At 43.2% G+C, this 13,844-nt stretch overlaps 2 protein-coding genes across 2 annotated transcripts in view; one reads left to right on the top strand and one right to left on the bottom strand.

Annotated features, from left to right (window-relative positions):
• Nucleotides 1-10,521, bottom strand: part of LACTB2 (lactamase beta 2) — a 35,715-nt gene extending 25,194 nt beyond the window's left edge. Inside the window, exons 1-2 of the mRNA XM_069600233.1 lie at nt 9,979-10,521; nt 3,154-3,317 (exon numbers count right to left, since the gene is read on the bottom strand). Of these exons, the coding sequence (XP_069456334.1) occupies nt 3,154-3,317; nt 9,979-10,247 (433 nt within the window). The 5' untranslated portion in view covers nt 10,248-10,521. The remainder of the gene's footprint in view (nt 1-3,153; nt 3,318-9,978) is intronic.
• The window catches only part of XKR9 (XK related 9), a 29,163-nt gene continuing 25,583 nt past the window's right edge, over nt 10,265-13,844 (top strand). The window contains exon 1 of the mRNA XM_069600232.2: nt 10,265-10,349. The gene's annotated coding sequence lies outside the window, so the exon portion shown is untranslated. The remainder of the gene's footprint in view (nt 10,350-13,844) is intronic.

Genomic DNA, 13,844 nt, shown 5'->3' on the forward strand with positions numbered 1-13,844 from the left:
TATTCAAAGAACTATACACCATGAGCACTATAAAATTTTAGAATGTTTTCAAATCCTCCTACTCAATGGCATTCACTCCTTATTCTTTCCTTCTCCCTGCACTTGGCAACTAATTTCTGTCTCCATCATATAATTATTTAAACAGGAGGAAACCCTCAGTCATTTGTTAAGGTTTATGGATTATAACAACATTGTTGATGCTAATCATTTAAGCTGATACAAACATGTGATATTGCTCATGTATAATACTTTCTAATAAAAACACATTCTAATTGAAAAGCAGGAAGCAACTGTTTGACTCCTAAGGCTTGGGTGTTAAACACATGGCAAAGGCCCAACTTTAGCTGCAAAATAATAATCAGAAAACAAAATATACTTTATAAGATTTACCCCAAACCAAACCAAAACACTCAGACAGCCAGAGGCCATCTAGTTCTCACGTCTGGTAAAATTCTGGTTCCCTGTAAGCCACTGCTGCTGCTGCTGCTGCTAAGTCACTTCAGTCGTGTCCGACTCTGTGCGACCCCATAGATGGCAGCCCACCAGGCTCCCCCGTCCCTGGGATTCTCCAGGCAAGAATACTGGAGTGGGTTGCCATTTCCTTCTCCAATGCATCAAAGTGAAGAGTGAAAGTGAAGTCGTTCAGTCTTGTCCGACTCCTAGCGACCCCATGGACTGCAGCCCACCAGGCTCCTGCGTCCATGGGATTTTCCAGGCAAGAGTACTGGAGTGGGGTGCCATAGGAGTTCCCAAATCACATACTGATTGTATTTTACATTTTGTAAGCAGTTTGCTTAAGAGGCAGTCTTCCCTGGTGGCTCAGATGGTAAAGAATCTGCCAAGAATGCGAGAGACTCAGGTTTGATCCCTGGGTTGGGAAGATCTCCTGGGGTAGGGCATGGCAACCCACTCCAATATTCTTGCCTGCAGAATCCCCATGGACAGAGGAGCCTGGTGGGCTGTAGTCCATGGGGTCATAAAGAGTAGGACATGACGGAGCAATTAACTTATCTTCCCACAAAAATCTTATAAATGGCATTTATAATTTTGGTGTGTCCTGTTAGAAACATAGGTGGCTAGCACTGTAAAGTAGTTGAAATTTTCTGCCATGCTAACAGCTAAACAAAATTATAAAAAAATTTAAACTAATAATTAAAATATGGAACAAAAAAAGTGAAATGGAACAAAAATGATAGCGATTAACCATTGAGAGAATACAGAAATATATGGAACTTTGGGGAGGAGACCCTGAAAGTTACCTCTGAACAATTTTTTAGTGCTGAGCACCTCAAGGTCTGCATGTAGCTGGTCTAGTTTCCACAGAGTTCAGAATGAAACACTAGCCACGTCTCAAATAAGCACTAAAGTTTTTGTGGCTATAAAGCTGTGTCAAATTTCTCCTTTTAAATCAATATAATAGTTAATTTATTAAATAAATATTATTTTGTAGGGAACTCAAACCTATTTTCATGTTTAATTTGAAGGAAGTGGGTCAGATGGCCATTAATAGGTGAATGGATACACACCGATGGTGGTATATTCCTACCATGAGTTACTGTTTGGCAATAAGAAAGGGACAGACTACTGACGCATGAAACACAGGTGAATCTCAGAGACAAAATGTGGTGTGAGCGAAGCCAGACAAAGAGTGGTTCTGTATTCTTCCATTATAGGAAACTTCAAAACACACACAAAACTAACCTATGGCAAAACGAAGCAGATGTGTGGTTGTTGAGGGTGGCCACTGGCAGATCTTTCTGGGGTGTTGGGAGAATTATCTTGATTGGAGTGGTCACATCAATGTTTGCCAAACTATACACTACACATGGGTACATTTTACGTATGTGAATTCAAGCTCAATAAAGCTGATTCATGAAGGAGAAAAAGGGGGCCATAAGTATTTTAATTCATCACCCTGACCCTCATGTTAAAAGAACTGACCAGAGGTAATTAAGGGTCCTCAGTATAGTTTTTCACTTTGCAAAATTTAATGATGGACAAGAAAAACAAAGGCGAGGACAGGTCAGACTAAGAAAGAATAATTTCCTGCAGTGGATAGTCCCCTTGGATTGGAAGAAAGGAAGTGAGAAGGTAAGACAGGTTAGACAGGTTTTCACAATCGGCATCCTGGTGATATTGGTGCTGGGCCTGAGAACATCTTGGTGTCCCAATTAGTCTCAAGGCCTAAAAAGACAGTAATACAGATAATACTAGTTGAATGCTACGTGCATCCCTTGTGTGAATGAGCTTCCTCAACTTCCTTGTCTTTCCAGTGCCTTGGACAGGCCAAGCACAGTACTGTTCCGGTATCTCTGGCCCTGCAATGCCCTCAGCCAGGTAAGCCCCGCTCTCAGACACTGTACAGCTTACCGCCTCTCCCTCCACCCTGGATCTCTCTGCCACTGCCCTCCTCTGCTTAACCCTTTCTCCCCTTGCTTTCATGTTGTCACTTTACTTTTCTTTGTAGTACCTGTCACCATCTGATCTATGATCCATTTACCATTTACCTTCCCTGTGAGAATAAAGCTCCATGTTTTATTCACTGCTAGGTTCCTTGCGTCAAGCATAGTACCTGCATATAGCAGTCACTCCAGTGTTTGGTAGAGGAATGGATGGGTGGATGAAACTATGTGTGTGATGGGATGAGGGAATGAGAAAGATGGTGAAGTGTCAGTACTTAAGAGGTTTCAAGGACAGAGAATTACCAATATGACACCCCCTCCCCAGTAGTTCAGTTTATCACGGTGACTGCCTTATGCTCTGGAAGACATACGGATAAGAACACACCCACCTCACAGTACTCAGGCCACGTGATCGGCACAGTGCTGGGCACACAGTAAACATTCAACAGTAGCTGCTTACTATTTAATCTGAAATAGTAAGTGTCACACAAACTAAATTAAAACTGACCTTTGTTATGGGCATCGGGGAAAAATACCACGTAAAAGAGATCAGAGGTAGAAAATAGGACTTTTCTTTCCTTCTTTGTTAAAATTGGGGCTAGTTTTCAAGTTACAGTAGTTTCTGAAAGTACCATTTAATTACGGGGTATTCAGTAAATGGTTTACTAGCTTACTTAGCTCTGTTAACTGAATTAAATGATCCTGAAAACACAGTTTTCTTCAATGTGCTTAATGAATATTTTCTGTTTACCATTATTGATGCTTTTACAAATATCTGCTATGCCTCCAGTATGATCACGGTGCCAATGGGTCACTATGATTTCCTGGATGGCTGTGTTAAATTCCGTCAGAGCCTGCTTTAAACAGCTGATATATTCTGGGATTGATGGTTCTCCAGTGTCGATGAGGATCCTCCTGAAAATTAAATGGAAGATAATCAAACAATCAGAACACATAGTATCAATATATTTCTCACACAGATAATTTACAGCACGTGTAAGAAACTGCATAAATTGCCTTGCTTCTAAAGTGCTTGAAAACCAGATGCATATAAGCTTAACTATAATCATCTCACCTTAAGAAGATTCTTTGAAAAAACTTAAAAGCTAAATGCGAGTCTCAACGAGGAATAACAGCAATGACATTGAACACTTACATAGCATTTAAAAGAAAAAAACAAGAAGGAAGGCACAGTTCCAAGGATCTTACATGTTTTTACAACTGTATTCCTTGTAACAAACTCTGAAGGTAGGCTTTTCATTATTATATCCAGAAATTAAGTAACTGGCCCAAGGTTACTTTGCAAAGAAATGGCAGAACCAACATTCAAGCCCAGGTATTCTGATGCCAGAATATGCATGTTTATTCACTCTGCTCTCGAGATTTTTTACAGCATCCTCAAATGTCTGAGCAATAGGGAAGAAGCTGATTCAGTGGTTTCCCTAAGGAAATGTAGTCTTCTGCACTACATACAAAATGAAGTACTGGGGTTTCCGTATGGGAAAGTGAGGGCAGCAGGGGAGCAAGGGGTGGGGGTGGGGGAATGTTTGAGCTGTTTCCTTCCTTTACTTAGACAACTTACTTTTTCTGCTTTGTGGTTCTGAAACCTCCTTCTGCTTTGTTTGCCCTTCCTCCCTGTTTTATCAACCTGAATATTCACTGGAAGTACTGACGCTGAAGCTCCAATACTTTGGCACCTGATCCAAAGAGCAGACTCAATGGAAAAGACCCTGATGCTGGGAAAGACTGAGGGCAGGAGAAGGAGGCAACAGATGATGAGATGGTTGGATGGCATCATCGACTCAACAGACATGAGTTAGAGCAAACTCTGGGAAGACGGTGAAGGAGAGGGAAGCCTGGCATGTTGTAGTCCACAGGGTTACAAACAGTCAGACACGACTGAGCGACGGAACAGTACTGTTTTATGGGGGCAACAGTCTTTCTCTCTGAAGTGAAGAAATAATGGGGACATTTTCCTCCTCAAGAACCAATTCACCAACTTCTTAAATTCATGCTGTTTCACAAGAATCCCTCTCAAGCTGAGGCTGGGGGAGACAGGATTCATCTTGATAAAAAGTCTGTTATTCATTTGTGCATTAATTCCTCAATAGCTGTTTATGAATGATCTACTATGTGCTATGCTTTTCTTTTTTGTTGCTTTTTACATTTTTAACATCAAAAATGTGTTATGCTTGTCTCACAAGGCAAAACCCCATCTTGCCCTGGAAAAACCTGAGTTTAAGTGTTAATGATATCTCTTCTGTGATTTCTGATGTTGACTGAATTGCCACACTGGAAACTTCTGACAGTGATAACTGGATTAAAACCTTTAATTATACTATCCTAGACTTAATCTTCTGAGAAGGCAATGGCAACCCACTCCAGTACTCTTGGCTGGCAAATCCCATGGACGGAAGAGCCTGGTAGGCTGCAGTCCATGGGGTCGCTAGGAGTCGGACACAACTGAATGACTTCACTTTCACTTTTCACTTTCATGCATTGGAGAAGGAAACGGCAACCCACTCCAGTGTTCTTGCCTTGAGAATCCCAGGGACGGGGGAGCCCGGTGGGCTGCCGTCTCTAGGGTCGCACAGAGTCAGACATGACTGAAGCGACTTAGCAGCAGCAGCAGACTTACTCTTCACTGGTCACATCAAATTTTAAATTATATATTCATTTTGGGGGCTATCTGATGATTTATGGTATCTACAAGTCTCTAAGACAAGAGAAAACAAAGCTTTTGTTAAAGGTGTATTTTTTCTGCCAAGTTCATAGGACACCCTTAATACACTACCTGAAACACTATAGGCACTTAGGCACTTTTCTACTATGAATGAATGAAAGCTTTCTTTTTTCTCTTTTAATTAAATCCCATTTAAAACAGTAAGAAATACTATGTCTCCAGAAATTAAAAAAAATACCATAAGTGTTTTATTAAAGCACAACTTAATCAAGACTAAGTTGTATTAATACTTTACAAATAGGACCTCATTTTATTAAGCATCCTGCAAGGAAAAAATGAAGTTTCAATTTTCATCTACATTTAACAGTGTCTCTTGAAATGTCACTTTGAAGTTCTTGCCACCAAGGACTAGGGCCTGTTTCCTCATCCTTTGAGTATGGATGTACACTGGGTTTTCCTATGGCCAATGGACTGACATGAAAGTGATTGTAAGCCTTTGCCTCTAGGTCTTTACATACTTCCTCTCATTCCACTGGAACCCTGCAATCAGCCAGTGAATACGTTAGGCTAGCCTGCTGCAGGATAAGTGACCAAAACACAAAAATAAAAACCATACACTGCTACTTTGGCTATGTGGGGAAGAACGGATTGAACAGGGACAAAAGTAAACGCAGACAGGCCAGTGAGAAACTATTTTAAAAGCATAAGCTAGAGTTGTACTGGCTTGGACAGGTTAACAGCAGTGGAAATGTTGAGATCTTTATAATGGCTTGGATATGTGTGTGCAGGAAGTAAAGAAAAGTGGACAAGGAGGGTACTTAAGTACTTACCTTGATTATATATGAGGATGGTTCTGTTTACCAAGATTCAGACAACTGGAAGAAGACAGGTAGTTTCGAGTATCCAATCAGAGATATAAAAAAGCAGTTGGCTACCCTTGTCTGAAGATGAACCTGGATTTGTCTACAATGGAGCTATAAATTCGGGAGTTATTAATGAATACAACAGGTGAAGCCCAGGAAGTAGTCAAAATCCTCTGGGTAGAGAATACAACGATGAGAACAGAAGAAAGAGTAAGACTGTCTCCTGAGGAACTCAACAGCTTAAAATATCTGGTAAAGAGGATGATTCTATAAAGGAGATTGCTGGAGAGTAGAATAGCTAGAGAGGTGAGAACAAACCAGGAGAAGGCCGTGTCAATAAATCAGGGAGTGGTCCACAGCATCAAAAGATACTCAAGTTCAAATAAGATGGGAATGGTAAAATGCCACTGGGTTTAGTGATACACGAGCCACCAGTGATCTTAGTGGAATAGATGGATCTCACTTATCAGAATCACCTGGACCCAATTACTTTTCATTTCTAGCCACCTAACATCTACTAGACCTGCCTTTTGAGAAACCTATATGCAGGTCAGGAAGCAACAGTTAGAACTGGACATGGAACAACAGACTGGTTCCAAAAAGGAAAAGGAGTACATCAAGGCTGTATATTGTCACCCTACTTATTTAACTTCTATGCAGAGTACATCATGAGAAACGCTGGGCTGGAAGAAGCACAAGCTGGAATCAAGACTGCCAGGAGAAATATCAATAACCTCAGATATGCAGATGACATCACCCTTATGGCAGAAAGTGAAGAAGAACTAAAAAGGCTCTTGATGGACGTGAAAGAGGAGAGTGAAAATGTTGGCTTAAAGCTCAACATTCAGAAAACGAAGATCATGGCATCTGGTCCCATCACTTCATGGGAAATAGATGGGGAAACAGTGGAAACAGTGGCTGACTTTATTTCGGGGGGCCCTAAAATCACTGCAGATGGTGATTGCAGCCATGAAATTAAAAGACACTTACTCCTTGGAAGCAAAGTTATGACCAACCTAGATAGCATATTCAAAAGAAGAGACATTACTTTGCGAACAAAGGTCCATCTAGTCAAGGCTATGGTTTTTCCAGTGGTCATGTATGGATGTGAGAGTTGGACTGTGAAGAAAGCTGAGCACTGAAGAATTGATGCTTTTGAACTGTGGTGTTGGAGAAGACTCTTGAGAGTCCCTTGGACAGCAAGGAGATCCAACCAGTCCATTCTAAAGGAAATCAGTCCTGGGTGTTCTTTGGAAGGACTGATGCTAAAGCTGAAACTCCAGTACTTTGGCCACCTCATGCGAAGAGTTGACTCATTGGAAAAGACTCTGATGCTGGGAGGGATTGGGCAGGAGGAGAAGGGGACGACAGAGGATGAGATGGCTGGATGGCATCACCAACTCGATGGATGTGAGTTTGAGAGAACTCTGGGAGTTGGTGATGGACAGGGAGGCCTGGCGTGCTGCGATTCATGGGGTTGCAAAGAGTCGGACACAACTGAGCGACTGAACTGAACTGAACATCCACTTTATACAGCAGAGCAGCAGCACTGGCACATTAACTTATCACAGCTCAGTTGCATGGGCTCAACATCATCTCTCTCGCTCTCATCTGTGAGTGATTCCACTGGCCATTCATAGTAGTCTAAGTAGTGCAACATCAAAGACGGGGAATCTGTTCTTCTCTCAACCAGCTTCAGGTTCTTCATGTCTTTTAGCACCAGCACTTTGCCACGCTGAGTGTGATTCTAGTGTTTAAAGATACAGTATGGATTTTTCATACAACATTGTCCCCAACCCCCGCCAATTTCTTCATCTGGTTTTCAAACAGAACCAGCCATCTGTTTCATCGCTGGAGGAAAAACAGGCTGTGTTGAACTTTTTGAGACACAGTACACTGATCTCCTATGTTGTGTTTTCCTGAGAGACTTCCAAGGATAATTTTGACTATATGCAATTTTCATCTTAGGTACTGACTTTAGAACTCATTTAAGACGACACACTGAAAAGTGAAGAGCACACCTATAGACTTCCTGGGGTGAGTGGGTCTAAGCCAACCCCGACTCTATGCTAGATATCAGGTATTTTTTTCTGCCTAATTTTCTGTTCGCCTAGACCCCGGAGGCAGCTTAAAGCTCTGACTCTGCGTTGTTTATCCTGACTCAACTTTTTGCTTTCTGCTAGATGGTCAGTACTTCCAGATTCTCCAAGCTGCTGCTTCTAAAACCGATTTACCAGAAAAAGGCAAATACAGTGGATACTTCAAATGAAAACCCAATAAACTACTTATTAAACTGTTTATTAATCAACTAATTTTACTAATTGTAACATGTCTGCTGCTGCGGCTAAGTTGCTTCAGTTGTGTCCAACTCTGTGAGACCCCACAGACAGCAGACCACCAGGCTCCACCATCCCTGGGATTCTCCAGGCAAGAACACTGGAGTGGGTTGCCATTTCCTTCTCCTATGCAGAAAAGTGAAAGTGAAGTCTCTCAGTCGTGCCCGACTCCGAGCAACCCCATGGACTGCAGCCCACCAGGCTCCTCCATCCATGGGATTTTCCAGGCAAGAGTACTGGAGTAGGGTGCCATTGCCTTCTCCGTAACACGTCTAGTTCATGGCAAATAGATGGGGAAACAATGGAAACAGTGAGAGACTTTATTTTTGGGGGCTCCAAAATCACTGCAGATAGTGACTGCAGCCATGAAATTGAAAGACACTTGCTCCTTGGAAGAAAAGCTATGACCAACCTAGACAGCACATTTAAAAGCAGAAACATTACTTTACCAACAAGGTCTGTCTAGTCAAAGCTATGGTTTTTCCAGTAGTCATGTAAGGATGTGAGAGTTGGACCGTAAAGAAAGCTGAGCACCAAAGAATTGATGCTTTTGAACTGTGGTGTTGGAGAAGACTCTTGAGAGTCCCTTAGACAGCAAGGCGATCAAACCAGTCAATCCTAAAGGAAATCGATCCTGAATACTCATTGGAAGGAGTGATGCTGAAACTCCAATACTTTGGCTACCTGATGTGAAGAATCGACTCATTGGAAAAGACCCTGACGCTGGGAAAGATTGAAGGCTGGAGAAGGGGACGACAGAGGATGAGATGGTTGGATGGTATCACTGACCGATGGACATGAGTTTGAGCACGCTTCCAGAGTTGGTGATTGACAGGGAAACCTGGCGTGCTGCAGTCCATAGGGTCACAAAGAGTCGGCCACGACTGAGTCATTAAGTTTAACTGACGAACACGTCCAGACTGAATAATTAAATTCTGGGCTCAAGGTAAACTATATCTTATTTTCAATTTTTATTATCTAGAGTAAGGACTACACAAAGATTGCTCAATGCACTTGCTGTGCAGTAACTGACATGTTACCGTTCCTCCATCATACCACTAAAACAGAATGCGTCTGAACAAGACAAAAATCTTGAAAATACAGACAGGTTATTCCATTCGCAGAATAATTTAAAATAGTTAAAAATATTTAAAATAAAGTCACACAACAGTAACAAGAAACAAAGTTAGCTCTTCTTTCCCCAAGCTGGCTAGCTCTTTCCCTGACTCGAGCAATTTGAAGCAAGGAAATCCTGCTCTCCGCTATAGAGTTAAGAAAAAGGCCTCAATACAACCTCTCGCTTTTGCGAACGGAAGTCAAACTCAGGGCCAACCACCAGTGAAAGTCAGGTGAGGAAAGTAAACGCATTCTTGGATTCTTAACTCCAAGCGATCCTAGTGTCTCAACAACTTAACCTCACTCTGGCTTTCAAAATCAAACAAAGTAAATTGGGTCTCGAAAACAGGAAACATGTCCGTTTTTCCTTAGCCATTTGTAAGTTAAGACAGTTGACTACGTCGGGTGGAAGTGATTTTGGGGAGGGGGTGTCCGAATCGGGGTGGGCTGGGGCAGGACCCCACAGTGCAGGCTGCAGGCGCACAGCCTCTCCACCCGCCGCGAGCAGTCCCCGCAGGCCCAGCTCCGTGCGTCCCGAGGGGCGGTAGGTATGATGGCGAGGGTGGAGAAACGTTTACCTGGGGCCGGTCCCCACCAGGTAGGTGTTGGTGCCCTGCAGGGTCATGGGACCCGGGTTACAGCCTAGGACGCGAATCACCCGACTGGACAGCCGTTCTATGCGTTGCAAGGTGGCAGCCATCTCCTCCCCTGCCGCTCGCCGCCGCGGAGCAGGCAAGACCGCCCAGGCGCGGAACCAGCAACAAGGCCGGGGGCGGGGCCGGCGGTCACCTGACGCCGCGCGAGTGGATGGGGCGTGGACCCGTAGCTGTGCAGGGGGCGGGGACATAGGTCACGTGGCGTAGCACGAGCGAAGTGGGCGGGCCGGGGAAATCACCCCTGGTGCCGTGGGCGGGGCCGGAGATCACGTGTTGACGCGCGAGCCCAGCAGGTGGGGGAGTCGCGGACTTGCGGTGAGGCGGGCCAGTGGCACGTGACTCTAGCCGAGTTTCGTGGGCGGCAGCGCGAGGTTGTTCGCTGGCACGAGGCGCGCGGCGGCCTGAGGCGAGACTGGACTCCGGCCCTTGCGTGCTGCCGCCTGTCACAGAGCCTGGTGGTTTTGCAGGAGTTTGTTTTCAGGCAGGCTAGTTTGTTCGACTGCGAAAGACACATTTTAACCCGGGAAGTCTTGGAATGGAGCAAGGGGTAGGCAGGTTTCGGGTTAGTTACAGAGCACGGAATCCCGGGAAGGGTAGCTAGTCGGGTTTTCAGGTCAGGGTGGGTGTGTGAGGAGGAACTGGTTTATCTTTTATAATAAATAGCAGTGAAAGTGAAGTCGCTCAGTCGTGTCCGACTCTTCGCGACCCCATGGACTGTAGTCTATCAGGCTCCTCCGTCCATGGAATTTTCCAGGCAAGAGTACTGGAGTAGGTGGTTTGTTTAGCACTTACTGCTGTGGAGAAGGCAATGACAACCCACTCCAGTACTCTTGCCTGGAAAATCCCGTGGATGGAGGAGCCTGGTGGGCTGCAGTCCATGGGGTTGCGAAGAGTCGGGCACGGCTGACCGACTTCACTTTCACTTTTCAGTTTCCTGCATTAGAGAAGGAAATGGCAACCCACTCCAGTGTTCTTGCCTGGAGAGTCCCAGGAATGGGGAGACTGGTGGGCTGCCGTCTATGGGGTCGCACAGAGTTGGACACGACTGAAGCGACTTTGCCGCAGCAGCTGTGCCGAGTGCATTTTACAAACGTTCAGTTTAGTCGCTCAGTCGTGTCTGACTCTGCGACCCCATGAATCGCAGCAGGCCAGGCCTCCCTGTCCATCACCAACTCCCGGAATTCACCCAGACTGATGTCCATTGTGTCGGTGATGCCATCTAGCCATCTTTTCCTCTGCTGTCCCCTTTTCCTCTTGCCCCCAATCCCTCCCAGCATCATGGTCTTTTCCAATGAGTCAACTCTTCGCATGAGGTGGCCAAAATATTGGAGTTTCAGCTTTAGCATCAGTCCTTCCAGTGAACACCCAGGACTGATCTCTTTTAGAATGGACTGGTTAGATCTCCTTGCTGTCCAAGGGACTCGCAAGAGTCGTCTCCAACACCGCAGTTCAAAAGCATCAATTCTTTGGCACTCAGCTTTTTTCACAGTCCAACTCTCACATCCATACATGACCACTGGGAAAACCATAGCTTTGACTACTATCTCCTTTAATCTTCACAATGTGAAGAAGGCAATATTTTTATGTCCATTTTACAGGCACAAAACGGAGGTTTGCAGACATGCCCCAACCTTGTACCAACATCCCACGCCTCACCTGCAGTGGGTTCAAGGAGCTCCGCTCCCTTTTGTGCCACTTGCAGTACCCCCACCAACCCCAAGACTAGGGGAGACGCGAGCGTGTGTGTTGGGGGTGTGGTCTTGGTGGGAGGTTGTGTCCAAGACATAAAGGACTTCTGTTTCTTTGTAAGGAGTCCTTTTCTAATCTGCTGAGCAGTTAACTACCCTAGTGTTAACTAACCTTCCCCATATTAAAAAACAAAACAAAACCAGTTACTGTTTATCTAAAAGGGAATGCACAGATCTCATAATCAGTTTCATTCCCTTATGGGCAATTGTATGTATGTAAAAGATGTGGAACACGTGTGATATCCTAGCCCATGCCTTTTTCAAAAGAAATGATAAATTGATACATTAGATGCTAGTGGTTCTAAAATTTAGGCCTTTTTAAAGATAATTATTTATTTCTAATTGGAGGATAATTGCTTTACAATATTATGTTGGTTTCTGCCGTACATTAACATGAATGCCCCATAGGTACATACACACCCCCTCCCTCTTGAATCCGCCTCCTACCCCATCCCACCCCTCTAGGTTGTAGGGCATGCATTTTTAACATCCTTTTTGGCAGGTGCTTCTGGAGAAAGGATTGTTGCTCTGTATGCAGTATTTATATTACAAATCGAAAGTTTAATATTCCAGATTTCTTGAAAACACACCTAGATTATGTGTGGCAAATTTCTTTCCCTGTGTCTTTAAGATGTACTTTTAATAGCAAAATGTTTCAAAAACCTTCATTGAAACAATCATGTGAATTATCTCCTTTGCAATGGGAAGGCAAGCAACAAGTCCTTTAAAGACTTCTTGGGATAATCATCAAAATTCCCTATATCAAGTATTTTCAACTCAACAATATTTATTTGTCTGTTATCAGTAGCTCTTCCAGCAAGAAGCTGGCTTCCCATTTTAAAACCTCTCTCCTGGAAAGTCAGCAAACCTTTGAGAAGAGAGTGGAACTATTTTTGTGGGCAGCTCAACTTTCTTATTCCTTAACTTTTTTTTTTTTTTTCTCGTGAATTAGAATTTCCCTTGTGCCTTCCATCTCAATCCCATTTAGTTCCTTGCCAGGGTCTTCATTTGGTAGATGAAGAAATGGGCCCAACAAATAATTTAAAAGTGACTTGAGTCGTAGAAGGAGAAGTTAGACACTAGCAGAAGAGCAGAACAGAGTGTAGGTGATGAACTTGGTTTAGAGGAGTTTAAGTTGAGTTCATTGTGGGATATCCCCATAAAGAAATCCACAAATAGTTAGATGTATGGCTTGAGCTAGGAAGAAAGATGGAGGCTGCAGATTCAAAACTGAGTCTTTGTGAATATCAATGTAACTTGAAGTTTTAAGTTCCCATGAAAGAAGACCAGTGAGTTTTACATTCTGTTCAGTTACAGTTACAATAATTGATCAGCTACCTCTGACATGTATTGTCATTGATGTGCGGGAATGTGTGTAAAAATGAATAGGATAGCTTTATAGAGGCTTATAACTAAAAAGGAGATGTACATGATAATATTTTAAAGCATATTCAGGTGAATCCTATAGAAGTATAGTGAAAGTGGTGAGATTGCTAGAAGGAAGGAGAGAAATTAGGATGATCTGAGAAAGCTTAACAGTAGTGGATGTTAGCTGATTCTTAAAGGATTGATATAACTTTTATCAGGTAGCTGGAGGAAGAAGGGTTTTCTGGACAGTAAATAACCAAGCAAAGGCTTGGAAATAAGAATTGTAATGTTTATTTTGGTAATAGAAACCAATGATCATATGTTCTTGGGGCATAGGGTTTGAGAAGGTATAAAATTTGAAAAATTAGGTAGGTAGGGCTCTATTAATAATACATTGTAAATTCTTTATTAGAGTATTTAAAATTCAGGAATCTCTCCCTTTCAAACATGAATTGTCCATTTAGATATGCTGTGAAGCATATTGTATTTTTTAAAAGAATTAATTGATTATATAGTAAAAACTTGTAAACTCATCAGCCTTAAAAGGAGCCATGTAATTCCTTCCCCCAAGGTGATAGTTAAAAAAAAAAGGATGTACTATGGTCACAATGATATAGACTCTTATCACTGGATTAGAATATCGCACATGTGACTAACAGGTGATTTCAGTTT

Source organism: Ovis canadensis, chromosome 9, assembly GCF_042477335.2.
Source record: "Ovis canadensis isolate MfBH-ARS-UI-01 breed Bighorn chromosome 9, ARS-UI_OviCan_v2, whole genome shotgun sequence".
Classification (NCBI taxonomy): Eukaryota; Metazoa; Chordata; class Mammalia; order Artiodactyla; family Bovidae; genus Ovis; species Ovis canadensis.